The sequence below is a fragment of the Acomys minous genome, assembly GCF_964271855.1.
Source record: "Acomys minous genome assembly, chromosome: 7".
Lineage (NCBI taxonomy): Eukaryota > Metazoa > Chordata > Mammalia > Rodentia > Muridae > Acomys > Acomys minous.
This window is the reverse complement of record NC_140488.1, coordinates 81,276,819-81,299,388: the sequence shown is the minus strand read 5'-3', so window position 1 is coordinate 81,299,388 and position 22,570 is coordinate 81,276,819. Positions and strand designations below refer to the sequence as shown.

Here is a 22,570-nt window from a genome sequence, read left to right as displayed (position 1 = left end):
GGAATGAGTGAGGATCGAAGTGCCGGCACACAGCACAAAGCGAACAGAGTCGTGTAAAACACTGCATAACTCTAACTCGCCCAGAAGAAACACTGTGAACAATTACATTCATAGGGGCACAAAGCCAATGATGGTAGCCCTGTGGCTGGGGGTAGGAGCAGTGTGGTTTCCTGCTTAGTGCCTCCTAGGTCCAGGACCTCCTTTGAAGTGCTGAGCCTGCTCTGGAAACAGACAGAGGGGCTGCCTGCACAGCGCTGCCAATGTCATGAATGCTAAGGGGCTGCACCTTGACGTGGATGAACGCTTGTTACTGAACTGACCACACCTCAACTCTATAAAGGACAGAGCAGTTCAGTTCACTGTGAAACAAGGAAAACTGAGATGAGGTGAGCAGGCAGGGAGAGTTAAACAATTGATGAACAACAGACAAAGCCAGGACGGGGTGGGGAGCAGGGAGGCAGAGGAGGAGGACATCCCACTTAGCCTCCCAGGGCTGTGGGCACTGAAGAAGCAGACAAGAGGGATGGGTTTTCAAGTGCTTATTTCCTTCCTGCAAGTAACCTAGAATGTTCTAAACCACGTAAATGGCTTCACAAGGAGAGCCACAGCAAGCCATCCCAGAGGGCCTTTTCCAGGCCCGTGGCAGGGTCTGGAGGAGAGCTGGGGCCTGCCAGAGCACTGGGTGCAGAGGAACCTTTCCAAGGGCTGGATGGTCATCAAACAAGTCTGCCACCAACTCTCTTGCATAGGAGTGCAAGCCTAGGCTGCACTCAATTTCAGTGTGACAACCTTCATCTGGTCTCTTTTGGTATGACTTTTCACAGTGTACTCGCAGCTACTGCATTTCAGACACTGCGCACAAGCCTCTTAAACTAAAGAAGTGTCTACTAAGTTCTCCTGAAAGACACTAGTCAATTCCTTATGCATTTAACACAGGGAAATGCGTTTTACAAAGCAATGACCCTGGTCACAAGGCACGACATGCATGAATCTTGGGGACATTGTGTCAAGTTAAAAAGGGCCGCCGGAAGTAATAGCCACCCCTATGAGGTACTGGGAGCACTCAGACTCCTGGAGACAAAAGTCGAAGGGTGGCAGCCAGGGACAGGGACAGATGGGTAACAGGTACAGAGTTTCAATAGCAAAAATCTAGAAAGTTCTAGAAGTGTGTTGCGGAGTATTTACTAAGGCCGAACTGTGTCCTAAAATTGTTAAAAAAAAAAAAACAGGCCAGGTGGTAGTGGGACACGCCTATAGTCCCAGCACTCAGGAGGCAGAGGCAGGTGGATAGGTGGATTTCTGTGAGTTCTAGGCCAGTCTGGTCTACATAGTGACTTCCAGGACAGCCAGGGCTATTAAACAGAGAAATTTTGTCTCGTTAAAAAAAAATCATTTATGAGGATACACTCTTCCCTCAAAAAAATTGTTAAAACAGCAAAATATATTTTTAATCATTTATAAATTAGCCGCTAAATTATTAACTTGAAGTATACTGTTGTAATTTTAATAATTAGAGAAATGGCAACCTGGAAGAAACCAAAACTATCCTAGCTTAGATGTGGCTACACATCAGACATTACAATAAAGTTCACTCTACCAACAACAAAAATAATAAGTAAAACAGCACCAGTTTTAAAAATTACTTTTTAAGTCGGGAGGTGGTGGCATACTTCTGTAATTCCAGCACTTGGGAAGCAGAGGCAGGTGGGTCTCTGTGAGTTCAAGGCCAGCCTGGGCTACCAAAGGAGTCCTGGATAGCCAAGGTTACACAGAAACCCTATCTTGGAAACAAAGAACAAAAGCAAGGAAAAGAAGAAAGTTCATAGGCACATTAAAAACATCCCCCCCAAAAAAAGTGTGTGTGGAGGAAAATAAAACATGAAAATTGATTTAGCTCAATACTGGTGCATTTTTAAGAGAGCGAAATTAAAGCAATACTTAAAAGTTTGGGGGAGTTGGTGGACCTCCCCTTCCTCTACATCTGCACTGGCCACCTGTGCATCCCTGATGACTATGCTGAGTGGGTGCTCTGGGGACAGCCACTATACGTGGCAGGAATCTCAGCTGTACATTGTGACCTCGAGCCTGCAGCTGCTCCACTTGGGCAGCAGGGTGCTGGAAGCTCTGAGAAGGAAGGTTCTGCCCAGGTCTCTGATGGGTAGAGCCTACCTGACACACCACAGTTGTCTGAGGCTGGAAGATCCTCCGAGCCTCAGCAAGATTAAAGAGACGAACTTGCTGAGCTAACAATACCCTTTGCGGAATGTTAGAGCCCAGGGAGCAAGCTGGTGGCACTGGCTGTCGAGGGACAGGAGCCCTGGGTGGCTGCTGCGGTTTTGGAATCAAGACATACAAACGTTCTGGCTGCTGCTGTGGCTGTGAATGCAGCTGTGACTGGGACTGCTGCTGTGGTTGCTGTGGCAGCAACCATGGCTGCTGCTGCTGTGGCAGCAACCATGGCTGCTGCTGCTGCTGTGGCAGCAACCATGGCTGCTGCTGCTGTGGCAGCAACCATGGCTGCTGCTGTGGTTGCTGTGACTGCAAGTGTGGCTGCTGCTGTGGTTGCCGTGGTTGCTGTAGCTGCAACTGTGGCTGTTGCTGTGGTTGCTGTGGCTGCAACCGTGGCTGCTGCTGCTGTGCTTGTGACTCTGGGTGCAAAATGACAGAGCCAGGTGGAAGCCTGACAGTTACGGGGCCTGAAGTATTTTTTACAATTAATTTCAGAGATGTGTGCACAGAGCGATGTGGTGCTCTGGGCCTGGTGCTGGGCATCTGAGCTCTAGGAGGAAAAAAGCCTGTAGAAGAGGTTTCTGTAGATGCTGGGGCACCAGTGGGGAATCTTTGCACCTGGGATGGGCTGCTCATCAAAACAGGGGCTCCCTGTGCTAGGCTAAACAAATTGAAGACATTTTGGCCAGTGCCACTGCTGGGGCCCTGGGTGGCTGGATTGCTCTCTGATGAGCTGGCAGAGGGCTGGACTGGTGGAGAAAGGGTGTTAACACTTCTCATTCCACTAAAGGCTTGCTGAGCTGGGCTGGCTGATCTTGAAGAAAGAACAAGTCTTGGAAGCTTCTTACCTCTGAGTGATACTGAGGGACGATTGTCTGCTAAAAAGCCCCGTCCTGAAGAGGAGGGTGGTGTGAGCAGTGGACCTGTGGTCCTAACTCTCCTCTCCAAGACTGGAGATGCCACTACATGAGGTATAGCCCTTTTCCCTGGGGAGGACTGACCAAGAGAGATAGAATCAGTGGACCTCTGCAGCATTATGCCTAGACACTCAGCCCTGCTCTGGACAGAACCTTGGCACGCACCCACTGCCTTCCCAGACTCAATCCCTAGGGAGGACTGACCAAGAGAGATAGAATCAGTGGACCTCTGCAGCATTGTGCCTAGACACTCAGCCTTGCTCTGGACAGAACCTTGGCATGCACCCACTGCCGTCCCAGACTCAATCCCTAGGGAGGACTGGCCAAGAGAGATGGAGTCAGTGGACCTCTGCAGCATTGTGCCTAGACACTCAGCCTTGCTCTGGACAGAACCTTGGCACGCACCCACTGCTGTCCCAGACTCAATCCCTAGGGAGGACTGACCAAGAGAGATAGAATCAGTGGACCTCTGCAGCATTGTGCCTAGACACTCAGCCTTGCTCTGGACAGAACCTTGGCACGCACCCACTGCCGTCCCAGACTCAATCCCTAGGGAGGACTGACCAAGAGAGATAGAATCAGTGGACCTCTGCAGCATTGTGCCTAGACACTCAGCCTTGCTCTGGACAGAACCTTGGCACGCACCCACTGCCGTCCCAGACTCAATCCCTAGGGAGGACTGACCAAGAGAGATAGAATCAGTGGACCTCTGCAGCATTGTGCCTAGACACTCAGCCTTGCTCTGGACAGAACCTTGGCACGCACCCACTGCCGTCCCAGACTCAATCCCTAGGGAGGACTGACCAAGAGAGATGGAGTCAGTGGACCTCTGCAGCATTGTGCCTAGACACTCAGCCTTGCTCTGGACAGAACCTTGGCACGCACCCACTGCCTTCCCAGACTCAATCATTTCCCCAGCTGGAGAACCAAGTGAACAATCACTTGGGGCAACTTGGGGAAGAAACAGCTGTTTATCACTTCTGCCCTCTGTTGATGAATCTATTTCAGGAGACAAAAATGGGTCACTAAAGGACTGTGTCATACTTGACTTTGTTTCCCATGGCTGACTGCCCTCTTCACAATCAAATATATCATCAAAATTTACCTCAGGAGTTGACCAAGCTGTTGATTTTGAGTCATCAAGGGGCACAGATGGCTTCCCTCTAGCATATTTATGCACATCCACTTCTTCTGGGGCTACCAATTCACAGGGTCTCTGCTTCCATGTATCTACACACTTTCCTGCTTCAGCAATCTTCAAATCATATTTGTCACCTGGTTTTATCTCTGCTCGCTTTCTGCAAGCGACCATTGTATCCACATCAGGAGGAGTTGTACATAGATGCTGTTCATCATCCTGTTCTAGATAGGGCCATTCTTGTCTCATGAAGCATTGTCTTAAAGAGTCTGTCATCATCTTCTGCTCATTAAATAGCAATCTGCTGGCCATGTGGGTGACAGCAACAGAAGGTTCCAGACACAGTGGCTCTGCTGAAGCTGAAATCAGTTGGCTCTCAGGCTCAAGTTTTTCTTCCTCAGCCCATTGCTGGTTATCACTTGTTATGGAGTGTACATCACTTACTAGGCTCTGCATTGTGGGATGTAAGAGAATATGCCGGCTTTGGTAAGCAGGAGGAGATACAGCAGGCAACACAGCAGGCTCTGCACCAAGCTCCCCAGGAGGGTAGATGTTACTACCCTGCCTGTAGTCTCGGATTTCTGCTATGACACATCCATGGTGAAAAACATTCACAGGTGACTTTTCCAGGACATCAATAAGAAATGGAGGTAACTCTTCAGCATCCAAATACTTGAGCAGTTTTGGTCCTACATAAGGCACTGGAAAGGACTCTATAAGGACTCCATCTTTGTCCTTGATCATGAGAGAATAGCCCTGATTTTCTGGGTACAGGTTGACCACTAAACATGACAACTCTTTCTTCATAAGCTTCTCTAGCAATTTGACATTGCTTCTAAGGCCCTCTACCTCAGACTCTTTTTCACATTCCTCAACATAAATGGCATACAGTTTTTCATGAAGCGATTTTTCCCCACTAGGCGTGGGTCTTGCTGGAGAGGGCTGCTGCTGGACAGTGTCAATGATATCATCTGTCAACTCCAAAGCCTCCTCTAAAGGTTGTTCCATCGTAATAGCAAGTCAAGCCCCTTAAAAACAAAACAAAACACTGCCGCATTGGCAAAGAGAGGTGGAAATCCCGGCCACTGTCAGTTTACAACTTCGTCATAACCATAATTTAATGTGGTCACCAAGAAAGCTGCCTCCCAACCCAATGCCTACCCCCCTGTGCTGTGAGCCCACAAACTTCACCCAGAAGACCTCACAACCTATAGGACGCTGAAGGAACATTTCTAGAGGCCTAGGCCAAAGAACCAGCAGGTGGACACACGCAAGCACCCCACCACCCTACCTAAGGTATTAATATTTTTTAAAAAGCCGAAGAAACTGAGACGCCCACTAAATTCTTAAGAATTGCTAAAAAATCGATACCTATCAGGGAGACTCTGCCAAACACTTCTAGAGGCCTAGGCGGAAGAACCTGAAGGTGGACACCAGCAAGCACCCCACCTTATGAGATTTATTTTTTTTTTAAGCCAAAAAAACTGAGATGGCCACTAATTTCTTAAGAATATCGAAAAAAATCAATACCTGTCCAGAAGACTCTGCCGAACACTTCTAGAGGCCAAAGAACCAGTAGGTGGACACCTGCAAGCACCCCCACTTGAGGGGATTTATTTTCTTAAATAAGCCGAAGAAACTGAGACGCCCACTAATTTCAAGAATTTCTGAAACTAAAAACCGGTAGCTGTCTGGGTGTCTCTGTCTGCCCAACACTTCTAATGGCCTAGGCCGAAGAACCCACAGGTAGACACCAGCAAGCACCGCACCTTAGCGGATTTATTTTTTTAAAAAAAAGCAGTAGAAACTGAAATGGCCACTATTTCCTAAGAATTTCTAGAAAATCAGTACCTGTCGGGGTGACTCTGTCTGCCCAATAATTCTAAAGGCCTAGGCCGAAGAACTGGAAGGTGAACACTGGCAAGCACCTCACCTTAAGGGATTTATTTATTTATTTATTTATTTATTTATTTATTTATTTTTGGAAAAAAAAAGCCGAAGAAACTGAAATGGCCACTAATTTCCTAAGAATTTCTAAAAAATTGATACCTGTCGGGGTGACTCTGCCCAACACTTCTAGGGCCTAGGTGGAAGAACCTGCAGATGGACACCCGCAAGCGCTGCACCGCAAGGGATTTATTTTATTTTATTTTTTAAAAAAAAGCCAAAGAAACTGAGAAGCCCACTAATTTCTTTTTTTTTTTTTTTTTTTTTTTTTTTTTTTTTTTTTTTTTTTTGGTTTTTCGAGACAGGGTTTCTCTGTGTAGCCTTGACTGTCCTGGACTCACTTTGTAGACCAGGTTGGCCTCGAACTCACAGCAATTCGCCTGCCTCTGCCTCCCGAGTGCTGGGATTAAAGGCGTGCACCACCACGCCCGGCTTAATTTCGTAATAATTTCTAAAAAATCGATACCTGTCAGGGTGACTCTGCCCAACCCTTCTACAGGCCTAGGCAGAAGAACCTGTGGATGGACACCCGCAAGCACTGACCCTCAAGGGATTTTTTTTTTTAAGCCAAAGAAACTGAGATGCCCACTAATTTCTTAAAAAAAAAAAAAAAGGTACCTGTTAGGGTGTCTCTGTCTGCCCAACACTTGCAATGTCCTAAGCCAAAGAACTGGTAGGTAGACAAGACCAAGAACCCCACTTTACAGGATTTATTTTTTTTTTAAAGCTAAAGAAACTGAGATGCTCACTAATTTCTTAAGAATTTCTAAAGAATCGATACCTGCAGGGTGACTCTGCCCAACCCTTCTAGAGGCCTAGGTAGAAGAACCTACAGGTGGACACCAGCAAGCACCCTACCTTAGGAGATTTATTTTTTTTAAAGCTGAAGAAATTGAGATGCCCACTAATTTCTTAAGAATTACAAAAATTGATACCTGTCAGTGTGACTCTGCACAACACTTCTAAAGGCCTAGGCTAAAGAAACTTCAGGCAGACACCTCCAATCACCCGACCTTAGGGAATTTATTTTTTTAAAAAGCCAAAGAAACTGAGATGCCCACAAATTTCTTAAGAATTTCTAAAAAACAGGTACCTGTCGGGGTGACTCTGTCTGCCCAACACTTCTAGAGGCCTAGGCCGAAGAACAAGCAGGTGGACCCCGCAAGCACCCCACTTTAGGGGATTTATTTTTTAAAAAGGTCGAAGGTACTGAGACGCCCACTAATTTCTTAAAATTTTTAAAAATATCGGTACCTGTCGGGGTGACTCTGTCTGCCCAACACTTCTAATGGCCTAGGCCGAAGAACCGGCAGCTAGACACCAGCAAGCACCGCACCTTAGAGGATTTATTTAAAAAAAAAAAAGGAGTAGAAACTAAAATGGCCACTATTTCCTAAGAATTTCTAAAAAATCGGTACCTGTCGGGGTGACTCTGTCTGTCCAATAATTCTAGAGGCCTTGGCCGAAGAACCGGAAGGTGAACACTGACAAGCACCTCACCGTAAGGGATTTATTTATTTATCTATCTATCTATCTATTCATTTTTTGAAAAAAAAAAAGCTGAAGAAACTGAAATGGCCACTAATTTCCTAAGAATTTCTTTCTAAAAATTCGATACCTGTGGGGTGATTCTTCCCAAGACTTCTAAAGGCCTAGGCCGAAGAATAAGCAGGTGAAACCCCGAAAGCACCCCACTTTAGGGGATTTATTTTTTAAAAAGCCGAAGAAACTGAGACGCCCATTAATTTCCTAAGAATTTCTACAAAATCAATACCTATCGGGGACACTATGCCCAACACTTCTAGAGGCCTAGGCAGAAGAATCAGCAGGTACACACCTGCAAGCACCCTACCTTAGGGGATTTATTTAAAAAAAAAAAAGTCAAAGAAACTGAAATGGCCACTAATTTCTTAAGAATTTCTAAAACATTGGTACCTTTTGGGATGACTCCGTCTCCCCAACATTTCTAGAGGCCTGGGCCAAAGAACAAGCAGGTGGACCCCGCAAGCACCCCAGTTTAGGGGATTTGTTTTTTTAAAAAAGCCAAAGAAACTGACATGCCCACTAATTTCAAATTTTTCTGGGGAAAAAAAAACGGTACCTGTCTGGGTGTCTCTCTCTGCCCAACACTTCTAATGGCCTAAGAGGAAGAACCAGCAGGTAGACACCAGCAAGCACCCCACCTTAGCGGATTTATTTAAAAAAAAAAAAAAAGTAGAAGAAACTGAAATGGCCACTATTTCCTAAGAATTTCTAAAAAATCGGTACCTGTCAGGGTGACTCTGTCTGTCCAACAGTTCTAACAGCCTAAGCCGAAGAACCAGCAGGTGGACACCAGCAAGCACCCCACCTTAGGGGACTTATTTTTTTTAAAAAGCTGAAGAAACTGAAATTGCCACTAATTTCTTAAGAATTCATAAAAAATTGATACCTGTGGGGGTGCCTCTCCCCAACACTTCTAAAGGCCTAGGCCGAAAAACAAGCAGGTGGACCCCCCATAAACACCCCACTTTAGTGGATTTATTTTTTTAAAAAGCCGAAGAAACTGAGACGCCCATTAATATCCTAAGAATTTCTACAACATCACTACCTATCAGGGAGACTATGCCCAACATTTCTAGAGGCCTAGGCAGAAGAATCAGCAGGTACACACCTGCGAGCACCCTACCTCAGGGGATTTATTTAAAAAAAAAAAAGTCAAAAAAACTGAAATGGCCACTAAATTCTTAACAATTTCTAAAACATTGGTACCTGTTGGGATGACTCCGTCTCCACAACACTTCTAGAGGCCTAGGCCGAAGAACAAGCAGGTGGACCCCGCAAGCACCCCACTTTAGGGGATTTATTTTTTTAAAAAGTCGAAGAAACTGAGACGCCCACTAATTTCTTAAGAATTTTTAAAAATATCGGTACCTGTCGGGGTGACTCTGTCTGCCCAACACGTGCAGAGGCCTAGGCCAAAGAACCAGCAGGTAGACATCAGCAAGCACCCCACCTTAGCGGAGTTATTTAAAAATAAAAAACGGCAGAAGAAACTGAAATGGCCACTATTTCCTAAGAATTTCTAAAAAATCGGTACCTGTCGGGGTGACTCTGTCTGTCCAATAATTCTAGAGGCCTTGGCCGAAGAACCGGAAGGTGAACACTGGCAAGCACCTCACCTTAAGGGATTTAATTATTTATCTATCTTTATATCTATTCATTTTTTGAAAAAAAAAAAAGCTGAAGAAGCTGAAATGGCCACTAATTTCCTAAGAATTTCTTTCTAAAAATTCGATACCTGTGGGGTGATTCTTCCCAAGACTTCTAAAGGCCTAGGCCGAAGAATAAGCAGGTGAAACCCCGAAAGCACCCCACTTTAGGGGATTTATTTTTTTAAAAAGCCGAAGAAACTGAGACGCCCATTAATTTCCTAAGAATTTCTACAAAATCAATACCTATCGGGGACACTATGCCCAACACTTCTAGAGGCCTAGGCAGAAGAATCAGCAGGTACACACCTGCGAGCACCCGACCTTAGGGGATTTATTTAAAAAAAAAAAGTCAAAGAAACTGAAATGGCCACTAATTTCTTAAGAATTTCTAAAACATTGGTACCTTTCGGGATGACTCCATCTCCCCAACACCTCTAGAGGCCTAGGCCAAAGAACAAGCAGGTGGACCCCGCAAGCACCCCACTTTAGGGGATTTGTTTTTTTTAAAAAGCCAAAGAAACTGACATGCCCACTAATTTCAAATTTTTCTGGGGAAAAAAAACGGTACCTGTCTGGGTGTCTCTCTCTGCCCAACACTTCTAATGGCCTAAGAGGAAGAACCAGCAGGTAGACACCAGCAAGCACCCCACCTTAGCGGATTTATTTTAAAAAAAAAAAAAAGGTAGAAGAAACTGAAATGGCCACTATTTCCTAAGAATTTCTAAAAAATCGGTACCTGTCAGGGTGACTCTGTCTGTCCAACAGTTCTAACAGCCTAAGCCGAAGAACCAGCAGGTGGACACCAGCAAGCACCCCACCTTAGGGGACTTATTTTTTAAAAAAAGCTGAAGAAACTGAAATTGCCACTAATTTCTTAAGAATTCATAAAAAATTGATACCTGTGGGGGTGCCTCTCCCCAACACTTCTAAAGGCCTAGGCCGAAAAACAAGCAGGTGGACCCCCACAAGCACCCCACTTTAGTGGATTTATTTTTTTAAAAAGCCGAAGAAACTGAGACGCCCATTAATTTCCTAAGAATTTCTACAACATCACTACCTATCTGGGAGACTATGCCCAACATTTCTAGAGGCCAAGGCAGAAGAATCAGCAGGTACACACCTGCGAGCATCCTACCTGAGGGGATTTATTTAAAAAAAAAAAAGTCAAAAAAAAACTGAAATGGCCACTAAATTCTTAACAATTTCTAAAACATTGGTACCTGTTGGGATGACTCCGTCTCCCCAACACTTCTAGAGGCCTAGGTCAAAGAACAAGCAGGTGGACCCGCAAGCACCGCACTTTAGGGGATTTATTTTTTTAAAAAGCCGAAGAAACTGAGATGCCCACTAATTTCTTAAAATTTTTAAAAATATCGGTACCTGTCGGGGTGACTCTGTCTGCCCAACACTTCTAATGGCCTAGGCCGAAGAACCGGCAGCTAGACACCAGCAAGCACCGCACCTTAGAGGATTTATTTAAGAAAAAAAAAGCAGTAGAAACTAAAATGGCCACTATTTCCTAAGAATTTCTAAAAAATCGGTACCTGTCGGGGTGACTCTGTCTGTCCAATAATTCTAGAGGCCTTGGCCGAAGAACCGGAAGGTGAACACTGGCAAGCACCTCACCTTAAGGGATTTAATTATTTATCTATCTTTATATCTATTCATTTTTTGAAAAAAAAAAAGCTGAAGAAGCTGAAATGGCCACTAATTTCCTAAGAATTTCTTTCTAAAAATTCGATACCTGTGGGGTGATTCTTCCCAAGACTTCTAAAGGCCTAGGCCGAAGAATAAGCAGGTGAAACCCCGAAAGCACCCCACTTTAGGGGATTTATTTTTTTAAAAAGCCGAAGAAACTGAGACGCCCATTAATTTCCTAAGAATTTCTACAAAATCAATACCTATCGGGGACACTATGCCCAACACTTCTAGAGGCCTAGGCAGAAGAATCAGCAGGTACACACCTGCGAGCACCCGACCTTAGGGGATTTATTTAAAAAAAAAAAAGTCAAAGAAACTGAAATGGCCACTAATTTCTTAAGAATTTCTAAAACATTGGTACCTTTCGGGATGACTCCATCTCCCCAACACCTCTAGAGGCCTAGGCCAAAGAACAAGCAGGTGGACCCCGCAAGCACCCCACTTTAGGGGATTTGTTTTTTTTAAAAAGCCAAAGAAACTGACATGCCCACTAATTTCAAATTTTTCTGGGGAAAAAAAACGGTACCTGTCTGGGTGTCTCTCTCTGCCCAACACTTCTAATGGCCTAAGAGGAAGAACCAGCAGGTAGACACCAGCAAGCACCCCACCTTAGCGGATTTATTTAAAAAAAAAAAAAAAGGTAGAAGAAACTGAAATGGCCACTATTTCCTAAGAATTTCTAAAAAATCGGTACCTGTCAGGGTGACTCTGTCTGTCCAACAGTTCTAACAGCCTAAGCCGAAGAACCAGCAGGTGGACACCAGCAAGCACCCCACCTTAGGGGACTTATTTTTTAAAAAAAGCTGAAGAAACTGAAATTGCCACTAATTTCTTAAGAATTCATAAAAAATTGATACCTGTGGGGGTGCCTCTCCCCAACACTTCTAAAGGCCTAGGCCGAAAAACAAGCAGGTGGACCCCCACAAGCACCCCACTTTAGTGGATTTATTGTTTTAAAAAGCCGAAGAAACTGAGACGCCCATTAATTTCCTAAGAATTTCTACAACATCACTACCTATCTGGGAGACTATGCCCAACATTTCTAGAGGCCAAGGCAGAAGAATCAGCAGGTACACACCTGCGAGCACCCTACCTCAGGGGATTTATTTAAAAAAAAAAAAGTCAAAAAAACTGAAATGGCCACTAAATTCTTAACAATTTCTAAAACATTGGTACCTGTTGGGATGACTCCGTCTCCACAACACTTCTAGAGGCCTAAGCCGAAGAACAAGCAGGTGGACCCCGCAAGCACCCCACTTTAGGGGATTTTTTTTTTTAAAAAGCCGAAGAAACTGAGACACCCACTAATTTCTTAAGAATTTTTAAAAATATCGGTACCTGTTGGGGTGACTCTGTCTGCCCAACACGTGCAGAGGCCTAGGCCGAAGAACCAGCAGGTAGACATCAGCAAGCACCCCACCTTAGCGGAGTTATTTAAAAATAAAAAACGGCAGAAGAAACTGAAATGGCCACTATTTCCTAAGAATTTCTAAAAAACCAGTACCTGTCGGGGTGACTCTGGACACTGGCAAGCACCTCAGCTTAAGGGATTTATTTATTTATTTATTTATTTATTTAAGAAAAAAAAAGCCGAAAAAACTGAAATGGCCACTAGGTTCCTAAGAATTGCTAAAAAATTGATACCTGTCAGGGTGACTTTGCCCTACACTTCTAGAGGCCTAGGTAGAAGAACCTGCAGATGGACCCCCGCAAGCACCGCACCTCCAGGGATTTATTTTTTTAAAACGCAGAAGAAACTGAGACACCCACTAATTTCTTAATAATTTCTAAAAACTCAGTACCTTTCAGGTTCACTCTGTCTGCTCAACACTTCTAGAGGCTTAAGCAGACCAACCAGCAGGTGGACCCCTGCAAGCACCCCATCTCAGCGGATTTATTTAAAAAAAAATAGTCAAAAAAACTGAGATGGCCACTAATTTAAGAATCTAAAAAAAAAAAATCGGTACCTGTCAGGGTGACTCTGTCTGCCCAACAGTTCTAACAGCCTAAGCCGAAGAACCAGCAGGTGGACACCAGCAAGCACCCCACCTTAGGGGACTTATTTTTTTTAAAAAGCTGAAGAAACTGAAATTGCCACTAATTTCTTAAGAATTCATAAAAAATTGATACCTGTGGGGGTGACTCTCCCCAACACTTCTAAAGGCCTAGGCCGAAGAACAAGCAGGTGGACCCCCATAAAAACCCCACTTTAGTGGATTTATTTTTTTAAAAAGCCGAAGAAACTGAGACACCCATTAATTTCCTAAGAATTTCTACAACATCACTACCTATCAGGGAGACTATGCCCAACATTTCTAGAGGCCTAGGCAGAAGAATCAGCAGGTACACACCTGCGAGCACCCTACCTCAAGGGATTTATTTAAAAAAAAAAAGTCAAAAAAACTGAAATGGCCACTAATTTCTTAACAATTTCTAAAACATTGGTACCTGTTGGGATGACTCCCCAACACTTCTAGAGGCCTAGGCCGAAGAACAAGCAGGTGGACCCCACAAGCACCCCACTTTAGGGGATTTATTTTTTTAAAAAGCCGAAGAAACTGAGACGCCCATTAATTTCCTAAGAATTTCTACAAAATCAATACCTATCGGGGAGACTATGCCCAACACTTCTAGAGTTCTAGGCAGAAGAATCAGCAGATACACACCTGCGAGCACCCTACCTCAGGGGATTTATTTTTAAAAAAAAGTCAAAGAAACTGAAATGGCCACTAATTTCTTAACAATTTCCAAAACATTGGTACCTGCCGGGATGACTCCGTCTCCCCAACACTTCTAGAGGCCTAGGTCAAAGAACAAGCAGGTGACCCCGCAAGCACCCCACTTTAGGGGATTTGTTTTTTTAAAAAGCCGAAGAAACTGAAACGCCCACTAATTTCTTAAGAATTTTTAAAAATATCGGTACCTGTCGGGGTGACTCTGTCTGCCCAACACGTGCGGAGGCCTAGGCCGAAGAACCGGCAGCTAGACACCAGCAAGCACCGCACCTTAGAGGATTTATTTAAAAAAAAAAAAAAGGAGTAGAAACTAAAATGGCCACTATTTCCTAAGAATTTCTAAAAAATCGGTACCTGTCGGGGTGACTCTGTCTGTCCAATAATTCTAGAGGCCTTGGCCGAAGAACCGGAAGGTGAACACTGACAAGCACCTCACCGTAAGGGATTTATTTATTTATCTATCTATCTATCTATTCATTTTTTGAAAAAAAAAAAAGCTGAAGAAACTGAAATGGCCACTAATTTCCTAAGAATTTCTTTCTAAAAATTCGATACCTGTGGGGTGATTCTTCCCAAGACTTCTAAAGGCCTAGGCCGAAGAATAAGCAGGTGAAACCCCGAAAGCACCCCACTTTAGGGGATTTATTTTTTTAAAAAGCCGAAGAAACTGAGACGCCCATTAATTTCCTAAGAATTTCTACAAAATCAATACCTATCGGGGACACTATGCCCAACACTTCTAGAGGCCTAGGCAGAAGAATCAGCAGGTACACACCTGCAAGCACCCTACCTTAGGGGATTTATTTAAAAAAAAAAAAAGTCAAAGAAACTGAAATGGCCACTAATTTCTTAAGAATTTCTAAAACATTGGTACCTTTTGGGATGACTCCGTCTCCCCAACATTTCTAGAGGCCTGGGCCAAAGAACAAGCAGGTGGACCCCGCAAGCACCCCAGTTTAGGGGATTTGTTTTTTAAAAAAGCCAAAGAAACTGACATGCCCACTAATTTCAAATTTTTCTGGGGAAAAAAAAAACGGTACCTGTCTGGGTGTCTCTCTCTGCCCAACACTTCTAATGGCCTAAGAGGAAGAACCAGCAGGTAGACACCAGCAAGCACCCCACCTTAGCGGATTTATTTAAAAAAAAAAAAAAAAAGGCAGAAGAAACTGAAATGGCCACTATTTCCTAAGAATTTCTAAAAAATCGGTACCTGTCAGGGTGACTCTGTCTGTCCAACAGTTCTAACAGCCTAAGCCGAAGAACCAGCAGGTGGACACCAGCAAGCACCCCACCTTAGGGGACTTATTTTTTTTAAAAAGCTGAAGAAACTGAAATTGCCACTAATTTCTTAAGAATTCATAAAAAATTGATACCTGTGGGGGTGCCTCTCCCCAACACTTCTAAAGGCCTAGGCCGAAAAACAAGCAGGTGGACCCCACATAAACACCCCACTTTAGTGGATTTATTTTTTTAAAAAGCCGAAGAAACTGAGACGCCCATTAATTTCCTAAGAATTTCTACAACATCACTACCTATCAGGGAGACTATGCCCAACATTTCTAGAGGCCTAGGCAGAAGAATCAGCAGGTACACACCTGCGAGCACCCTACCTCAGGGGATTTATTTAAAAAAAAAAAGTCAAAAAAACTGAAATGGCCACTAAATTCTTAACAATTTCTAAAACATTGGTACCTGTTGGGATGACTCCGTCTCCCCAACACTTCTAGAGGCCTAGGCCGAAGAACAAGCAGGTGGACCCCGCAAGCACCCCACTTTAGGGGATTTATTTTTTTAAAAAGTCGAAGAAACTGAGACGCCCACTAATTTCTTAAGAATTTTTAAAAATATCGGTACCTGTCGGGGTGACTCTGTCTGCCCAACACGTGCAGAGGCCTAGGCCAAAGAACCAGCAGGTAGACATCAGCAAGCACCCCACCTTAGCGGAGTTATTTAAAAATAAAAAACGGCAGAAGAAACTGAAATGGCCACTATTTCCTAAGAATTTCTAAAAAATCGGTACCTGTCGGGGTGACTCTGTCTGTCCAATAACTCTAGAGGCCTTGGTCGAAGAACCAGAAGGTGAACACTGGCAAGCATTCACCTTAAGGGATTTATATATATATATAAATTATATATATGTTTATATATATATATATTTAATTTCTTAATTTCTTAATTAAAATCTTAATTTCTTAAGAATTTCTAAAAAAATTGGTACCTGTCGGGATGACTCCATCTGCCCAACATTTCTATGGCCTAGGCCAAAGAACAAGCAGGTGGACCCCGCAAGCACCCCACTTTAGGGGAATTTGTTTTTTTTTAAAAGCCAAAGAAACTGAGACGCCCACTAATTTCAAGAATTTCTGGGGGGAAAAACGGTACCTGTCTGGGTGTCTCTGTCTGCCCAACACTTCTAATGGCCTAAGCTGAAGAACCCTCAGGTAGACACCAGCAAGCACCGCACCTTAGCGGATTAAAAAAAAAAAAAAACAGAAGAAACTGAAATGGCCACTATTTCCTATGATTTTCCAGAAATCGGTACCTGTCGGGGTGACTCGGTCTATGCAATCTCTTGAGGCCTAGGCAGAAGAACTGGAAGGTGGACACTGGCAAGCACCTCACCTTAAGGGATTTACTTATTTATTTATTTTTTGGAAAAAGAAAAGCTGAAGAAACTGAAATGGCCACTAGTTTCCTAAGAATTTCTAAAATATCGATACCAGTCGGGTTGACTCTGCTCAACACTGCTAGAGGCCCAGGTAGAAGAACCTGCAGATGGACCCCCGCAAGCACCCCACTTTAGAGGATTTGTTTTTTTAAAAAAGCCGAAGAAACTGAGATGCCCACTAATTTCTTAAGAATTTCTAAAAATATCTGTACCTGTCGGGGTGAATCTGTCTGCCCAAAAAATCTAGAGCTGAAGAACCGGCAGGTAGACACCAGCAAGCACCCCACCTTAGGGGATTTTAAAAAAAAAAAAAAAACCAAAGAAACTGAAATGGCCAATAATTTCCTAAGAAATTCTTAAAAATGCTTACCTGTCCAGGTGACTCTGTCTGTCCAACACTTCTAGAGGCCTAGGCAGAAGAACCGGCAGGTGGACACCAGCAAGCACTCCACCTCAGGGGATCTATTTAAAAAAAAAAAAAAAGCTGAAGAAACTGAAATGGCCACTAATTTCCTCCGAATGTCTAAAAAACCGGTACCTGTTGGGGGGGGGGTGGAGTCTGTCCAATACTTCTAAAGGCCTAGGCGACGAACGAGCAGGCAGACACCGGCGAGCGCCGCACATTAGGGGATTTATTTTTTTGTTAAAGCCGAAGAAACTGAGACGCCCACTAATTTCTTAAGAATTTCTAAAAAATTGGTACCTGTCGGGGTGACTCTGTCTGTCCAATAATTCTAGAGGCCTTGGCCGAAGAACCAGAAGGTGAACACTGGCAAGCACCTCATCTTAAGGGATTTATTTTATTTATTTATATATATATATATCTATTTATTTATTTTTTGAAAAAAAAACTGAAGAAACTGAAATGGCCACTAATTTCCTAAGAATTTCTTTCTAAAAATTTGATACCTGTGGGGTGATTCTCCCTAAGACTTCTAAAGGCCTAGGCCAAAGAATAAGCAGGTGAAACCCCGAAAGCACCCCACTTTAGTGGATTTATTTTTTTAAAAAGCCGAAGAAACTGAGACGCCCATTAATTCCTAAGAATTTCTCCAAAATCAATACCTATCGGGGAGACTATGCCCAACACTTCTAGAGGTCTAGGCAGAAGAATCAGCAGATACACACCTGCGAGCACCCTACCTCAGGGGATTTATTTTTAAAAAAAAGTCAAAGAAACTGAAATGGCCACTAATTTCTTAACAATTTCCAAAACATTGGTACCTGCCGGGATGACTCCGTCTCCCCAACACTTCTAGAGGCCTAGGTCAAAGAACAAGCAGGTGACCCCGCAAGCACCCCACTTTAGGGGATTTGTTTTTTTAAAAAGCCAAAGAAACTGAAACGCCCACTAATTTCTTAAGAATTTTTAAAAATATCGGTACCTGTCGGGGTGACTCTGTCTGCCCAACACGTGCGGAGGCCTAGGCCGAAGAACCGGCAGCTAGACACCAGCAAGCACCGCACCTTAGCGGATTTATTAAAAAAAAAAAAAAAGCAGTAGAAACTGAAATGGCCACTATTTCCTAAGAATTTCTAAAAAATCGGTACCTGTCGGGGTGACTCTGTCTGTCCAATAACTCTAGAGGCCTTGGTCGAAGAACCAGAAGGTGAACACTGGCAAGCATTCACCTTAAGGGATTTATATATATATATATAAATTATATATATATTTATATATATATATTTAATTTCTTAATTTCTTAATTAAAATCTTAATTTCTTAAGAATTTCTAAAAAAATTGGTACCTGTCGGGATGACTCCATCTGCCCAACATTTCTATGGCCTAGGCCAAAGAACAAGCAGTTGGACCCCGCAAGCACCCCACTTTAGGGGAATTTGTTTTTTTTAAAAGCCAAAGAAACTGAGACGCCCACTAATTTCAAGAATTTCTGGGGGGAAAAACGGTACCTGTCTGGGTGTCTCTGTCTGCCCAACACTTCTAATGGCCTAAGCTGAAGAACCCTCAGGTAGACACCAGCAAGCACCGCACCTTAGCGGATTTATTAAAAAAAAAAAAAAAAACAGAAGAAACTGAAATGGCCACTATTTCCTATGATTTTCCAGAAATCGGTACCTGTCGGGGTGACTCGGTCTATGCAATCTCTTGAGGCCTAGGCAGAAGAACTGGAAGGTGGACACTGGCAAGCACCTCACCTTAAGGGATTTACTTATTTATTTATTTTTTGGAAAAAGAAAAGCTGAAGAAACTGAAATGGCCACTAGTTTCCTAAGAATTTCTAAAATATCGATACCAGTCGGGTTGACTCTGCTCAACACTGCTAGAGGCCCAGGTAGAAGAACCTGCAGATGGACCCCCGCAAGCACCCCACTTTAGAGGATTTGTTTTTTTAAAAAAGCCGAAGAAACTGAGATGCCCACTAATTTCTTAAGAATTTCTAAAAATATCTGTACCTGTCGGGGTGAATCTGTCTGCCCAAAAAATCTAGAGCTGAAGAACCGGCAGGTAGACACCAGCAAGCACCCCACCTTAGGGGATTTTTAAAAAAAAAACAAAACCCAAAGAAACTGAAATGGCCAATAATTTCCTAAGAAATTCTTAAAAATGCTTACCTGTCCAGGTGACTCTGTCTGTCCAACACTTCTAGAGGCCTAGGCAGAAGAACCGGCAGGTGGACACCAGCAAGCACTCCACCTCAGGGGATCTATTAAAAAAAAAAAAAGCTGAAGAAACTGAAATGGCCACTAATTTCCTCCGAATGTCTAAAAAACCGGTACCTGTTGGGGGGGGGGTGGAGTCTGCCCAATACTTCTAAAGGCCTAGGCGACGAACGAGCAGGCAGACACCGGCGAGCGCCGCACATTAGGGGATTTATTTTTTTGTTAAAGCCGAAGAAACTGAGACGCCCACTAATTTCTTAAGAATTTCTAAAAAATTGGTACCTGTCGGGGTGACTCTGTCTGTCCAATAATTCTAGAGGCCTTGGCCGAAGAACCAGAAGGTGAACACTGGCAAGCACCTCATCTTAAGGGATTTATTTTATTTATTTATATATATATATATATCTATTTATTTATTTTTTGAAAAAAAAAAACTGAAGAAACTGAAATGGCCACTAATTTCCTAAGAATTTCTTTCTAAAAATTTGATACCTGTGGGGTGATTCTCCCTAAGACTTCTAAAGGCCTAGGCTGAAGAATAAGCAGGTGAAACCCCGAAAGCACCCCATTTTAGGGGATTTATTTTTTTAAAAAGCCGAAGAAACTGAGACGCCCATTAATTTCCTAAGAATTTCTACAAAATCAATACCTATCGGGGACACTATGCCCAACACTTCTAGAGGCCTAGGCAGAAGAATCAGCAGGTACACACCTGCGAGCACCCTACCTTAGGGGATTTATTTAAAAAAAAAAAGTCAAAGAAACTGAAATGGCCACTAATTTCTTAACAATTTCTAAAAAATTGGTACCTCTTGGGATGACTCCGTCTCCCCAACACTTCTAGAGGCCTAGGCCGAAGAACAAGCAGGTGGACCCCGTAAGCACCCCACTTTAGGGGATTTGTCTTTTTAAAAAGCCAAAGAAACTGAGAAGCCCACTAATTTCAAGAATTTCTGGGGGAAAAAACCGGTACCTGTCTGGGTTTCTCTGTCTGCCCAACACTTCTAATGGCCTAAGCCGAAGAGCCAGCAGGTAGACACCAGCAAGCACCCCAACTTAGGGGAGTTTTCTTTTTTAAAAAACCCGAAGAAACTGAAATGGCCAATAATTTCCTAAGAAATTCTTAAAAATGCTTACCTGTCCAGGTGACTCTGTCTGTCCAACACTTCTAGAGGCCTAGGCAGAAGAACCGGCAGGTGGACACCGGCAAGCACTCCACCTCAGGGGATCTATTTAAAAAAAAAAAGCTGAAGAAACTGAAATGGCCACTAATTTCCTAAGAATTTCTTTCTAAAAATTCGATACCTGTGGGGTGATTCTCCCCAAGACTTCTAAAGGCCTAGGCCAAAGAATAAGCAGGTGAAACCCCGAAAGCACCCCACTTTAGGGGATTTATTTTTTTAAAAAGCCGAAGAAACTGAGACGCCCATTAATTTCCTAAGAATTTCTACAAAATCAATACCTATCGGGGACACTATGCCCAACACTTCTAGAGGCCTAGGCAGAAGAATCAGCAGGTACACACCTGCGAGCACCCTACCTCAGGGGATTTATTTAAAAAAAAAAGTCAAAGAAACTGAAATGGCCACTAATTTCTTAACAATTTCTAAAAAATTAGTACCTGTCGGGATGACTCCATCTCCCCAACACTTCTAGAGGCCTAGGCCAAAGAACAAGCAGGTGGACCCCGCAAGCACCCCAGTTTAGGGGATTTGTTTTTTTAAAAAGCCAAAGAAACTGAGAAGCCCACTAATTTCAAGAATTTCTGGGGAAAAAAACCGGTACCTGTCTGGGTTTCTCTGTCTGCCCAACACTTCTAATGGCCTAAGCCGAAGAGCCAGCAGGTAGACACCAGCAAGCACCCCAACTTAGGGGAGTTTTCTTTTTTTAAAAACCCGAAGAAACTGAAATGGCCAATAATTTCCTAAGAAATTCTTAAAAATGCTTACCTGTCCAGGTGACTCTGTCTGTCCAACACTTCTAGAGGCCTAGGCAGAAGAACCGGCAGGTGGACACCGGCAAGCACTCCACCTCAGGGGATCTATTAAAAAAAAAAAAAAGCTGAAGAAACTGAAATGGCCACTAATTTCCTCCGAATGTCTAAAAAACCGGTACCTGTTGGGGGGGGGTGGAGTCTGCCCAATACTTCTAAAGGCCTAGGCGACGAACGAGCAGGCAGACACCGGCGAGCGCCGCACGTTAGGGGATTTATTTTTTTGTTAAAGCCGAAGAAACTGAGACGCCCACTAATTTCTTAAGAATTTCTAAAAAAAATTGGTACCTGTCGGGGTGACTCCGTCTCCCCAACACGTGCGGAGGCCTAGGCCGAAGAACAAGCAGGTGGACCCCGCAAGCACCGCACTTTAGGGGATTTATTAACAAAAAAAAAAAAAAAGAAAGAAAGAAAGAAAGAAAAAGCTGAAGAAACTGAAATGGCCACTATTTCCTCCGAATGTCTAAAAAACCCGGTGCGGGGGGGGGGGGGGTCCGCCCGGTACTTCTGAAGGCCTAGGCGGCGACCGAGCGGGCCGACACCGGCGAGCGCCGCACCTCAGGGGATTTATTTTTTTAAAAAGCCGAAGAAACTGAGACGCCCACTAATTTCTTAAGAAATTTTAAAAATATCGGTACCTGTCGGGGTGACTCCGTCCGCCCAACACGTGCGGAGGCCTAGGCCGCCAAAATGGCGGCTAGACGCCGGCACGCACCGCGCCTCAGGGGGTTTATTTTTATTTTAAAGCTGAAGAGCCTGAGACGCCCACTAATTACTTAAGAATTTCTAAAAGATTGGTACCTGTGGGGGTGACTCTGTCCGCCCTGTGTCCTCCAAGGTTGAAGCGACCGGGAACGGTCGGTTAAGCGCGACCAACAGCTGAGAGACGCGTGCTTCGCGCTCCTAGGCGTGGCTTTGCGACCGGATGCTGCTTCGCTCGGGCGCGCCACAGGCCCTGGCGTCAAATTTCTCACGAAGCCGTGTCACATGTTAGGACCCCTCCCTTCCGGCAGGGAGGAGGGGCTACACTTCCGGTGGAGATATACTAACGCTCCAGGATGCTGCTTCACTCTGAGGCACCACCGTCTCTGGCGTCAAATTTCTCACGAAGCCGTGTCACATGTTAGGACCCCTCCCTTCCGGCAGGGAGGAGGGGCTACACTTCCGGTGGAGATATACCTACGCTCCAGGATGCTGCTTCACTCTGAGGCACCACCGTCTCTGGCGTCAAATATCTCACGAAGCAGTGTCACATGTTAGGATCCCACTTCCTTTCCAGCAGGGAGGAGGGGCTCCACTTTTGGTGGCGATATGCATATGCTCCCGGATGCTGCTTCACCCTGGTACGCCCCAATCCCTGGCGTCAAATTTCTCACGAAGCAGTGTCACAGATTTGGATCCCACTTCCTTCCTGGCAGGGAGGAG

The 22,570-nt window shown here is 44.2% G+C and overlaps 1 protein-coding gene across 5 annotated transcripts; it reads right to left on the bottom strand.

The window, feature by feature from the left end:
* Positions 1-39: 39 nt before the first annotated feature.
* On the bottom strand, positions 40-22,230 carry LOC311602281 (transcription factor SPT20 homolog). 5 transcript variants are annotated; one of them, XM_084790152.1, is made up of 8 exons: positions 21,947-22,229; positions 21,102-21,193; positions 20,290-20,381; positions 19,105-19,196; positions 16,900-16,991; positions 5,815-5,886; positions 4,252-5,312; positions 1,195-3,225 (listed from the first exon to the last, which is right to left on the bottom strand). In XM_084790152.1, exons 7-8 carry the CDS (start codon positions 5,290-5,292, stop codon positions 1,939-1,941), a joined length of 2,328 nt encoding a protein of 775 aa, XP_084646278.1. In that variant the 5' UTR covers positions 5,293-5,312; positions 5,815-5,886; positions 16,900-16,991; positions 19,105-19,196; positions 20,290-20,381; positions 21,102-21,193; positions 21,947-22,229; the 3' UTR covers positions 1,195-1,938. The 5 variants fall into 5 exon arrangements, with proteins under 5 accessions (XP_084646281.1, XP_084646278.1, XP_084646280.1 ...); XM_084790155.1 differs by lacking the exons at positions 1,195-3,225; positions 5,815-5,886 and adding an exon at positions 40-359 and having other exon boundaries at positions 21,947-22,223; XM_084790154.1 differs by lacking the exon at positions 5,815-5,886 and having other exon boundaries at positions 4,252-4,734; positions 21,947-22,230.
* Between the last annotated feature and the right edge of the window lie 340 nt (positions 22,231-22,570).

Coding starts and splice junctions, on each gene's coding strand:
- LOC311602281 (XM_084790152.1), bottom strand. CDS start 5,292: ATGGAACAACCTTTAGAGGAGGCTTTGGAGTTGACAGATGATATCATT. Junction 3,226..4,251: donor CAGCTTGGTCAACTCCTGAG/GTAAATTTTGAT, acceptor TCTCTTGGTCAG/TCCTCCCCAGGGAAAAGGGC.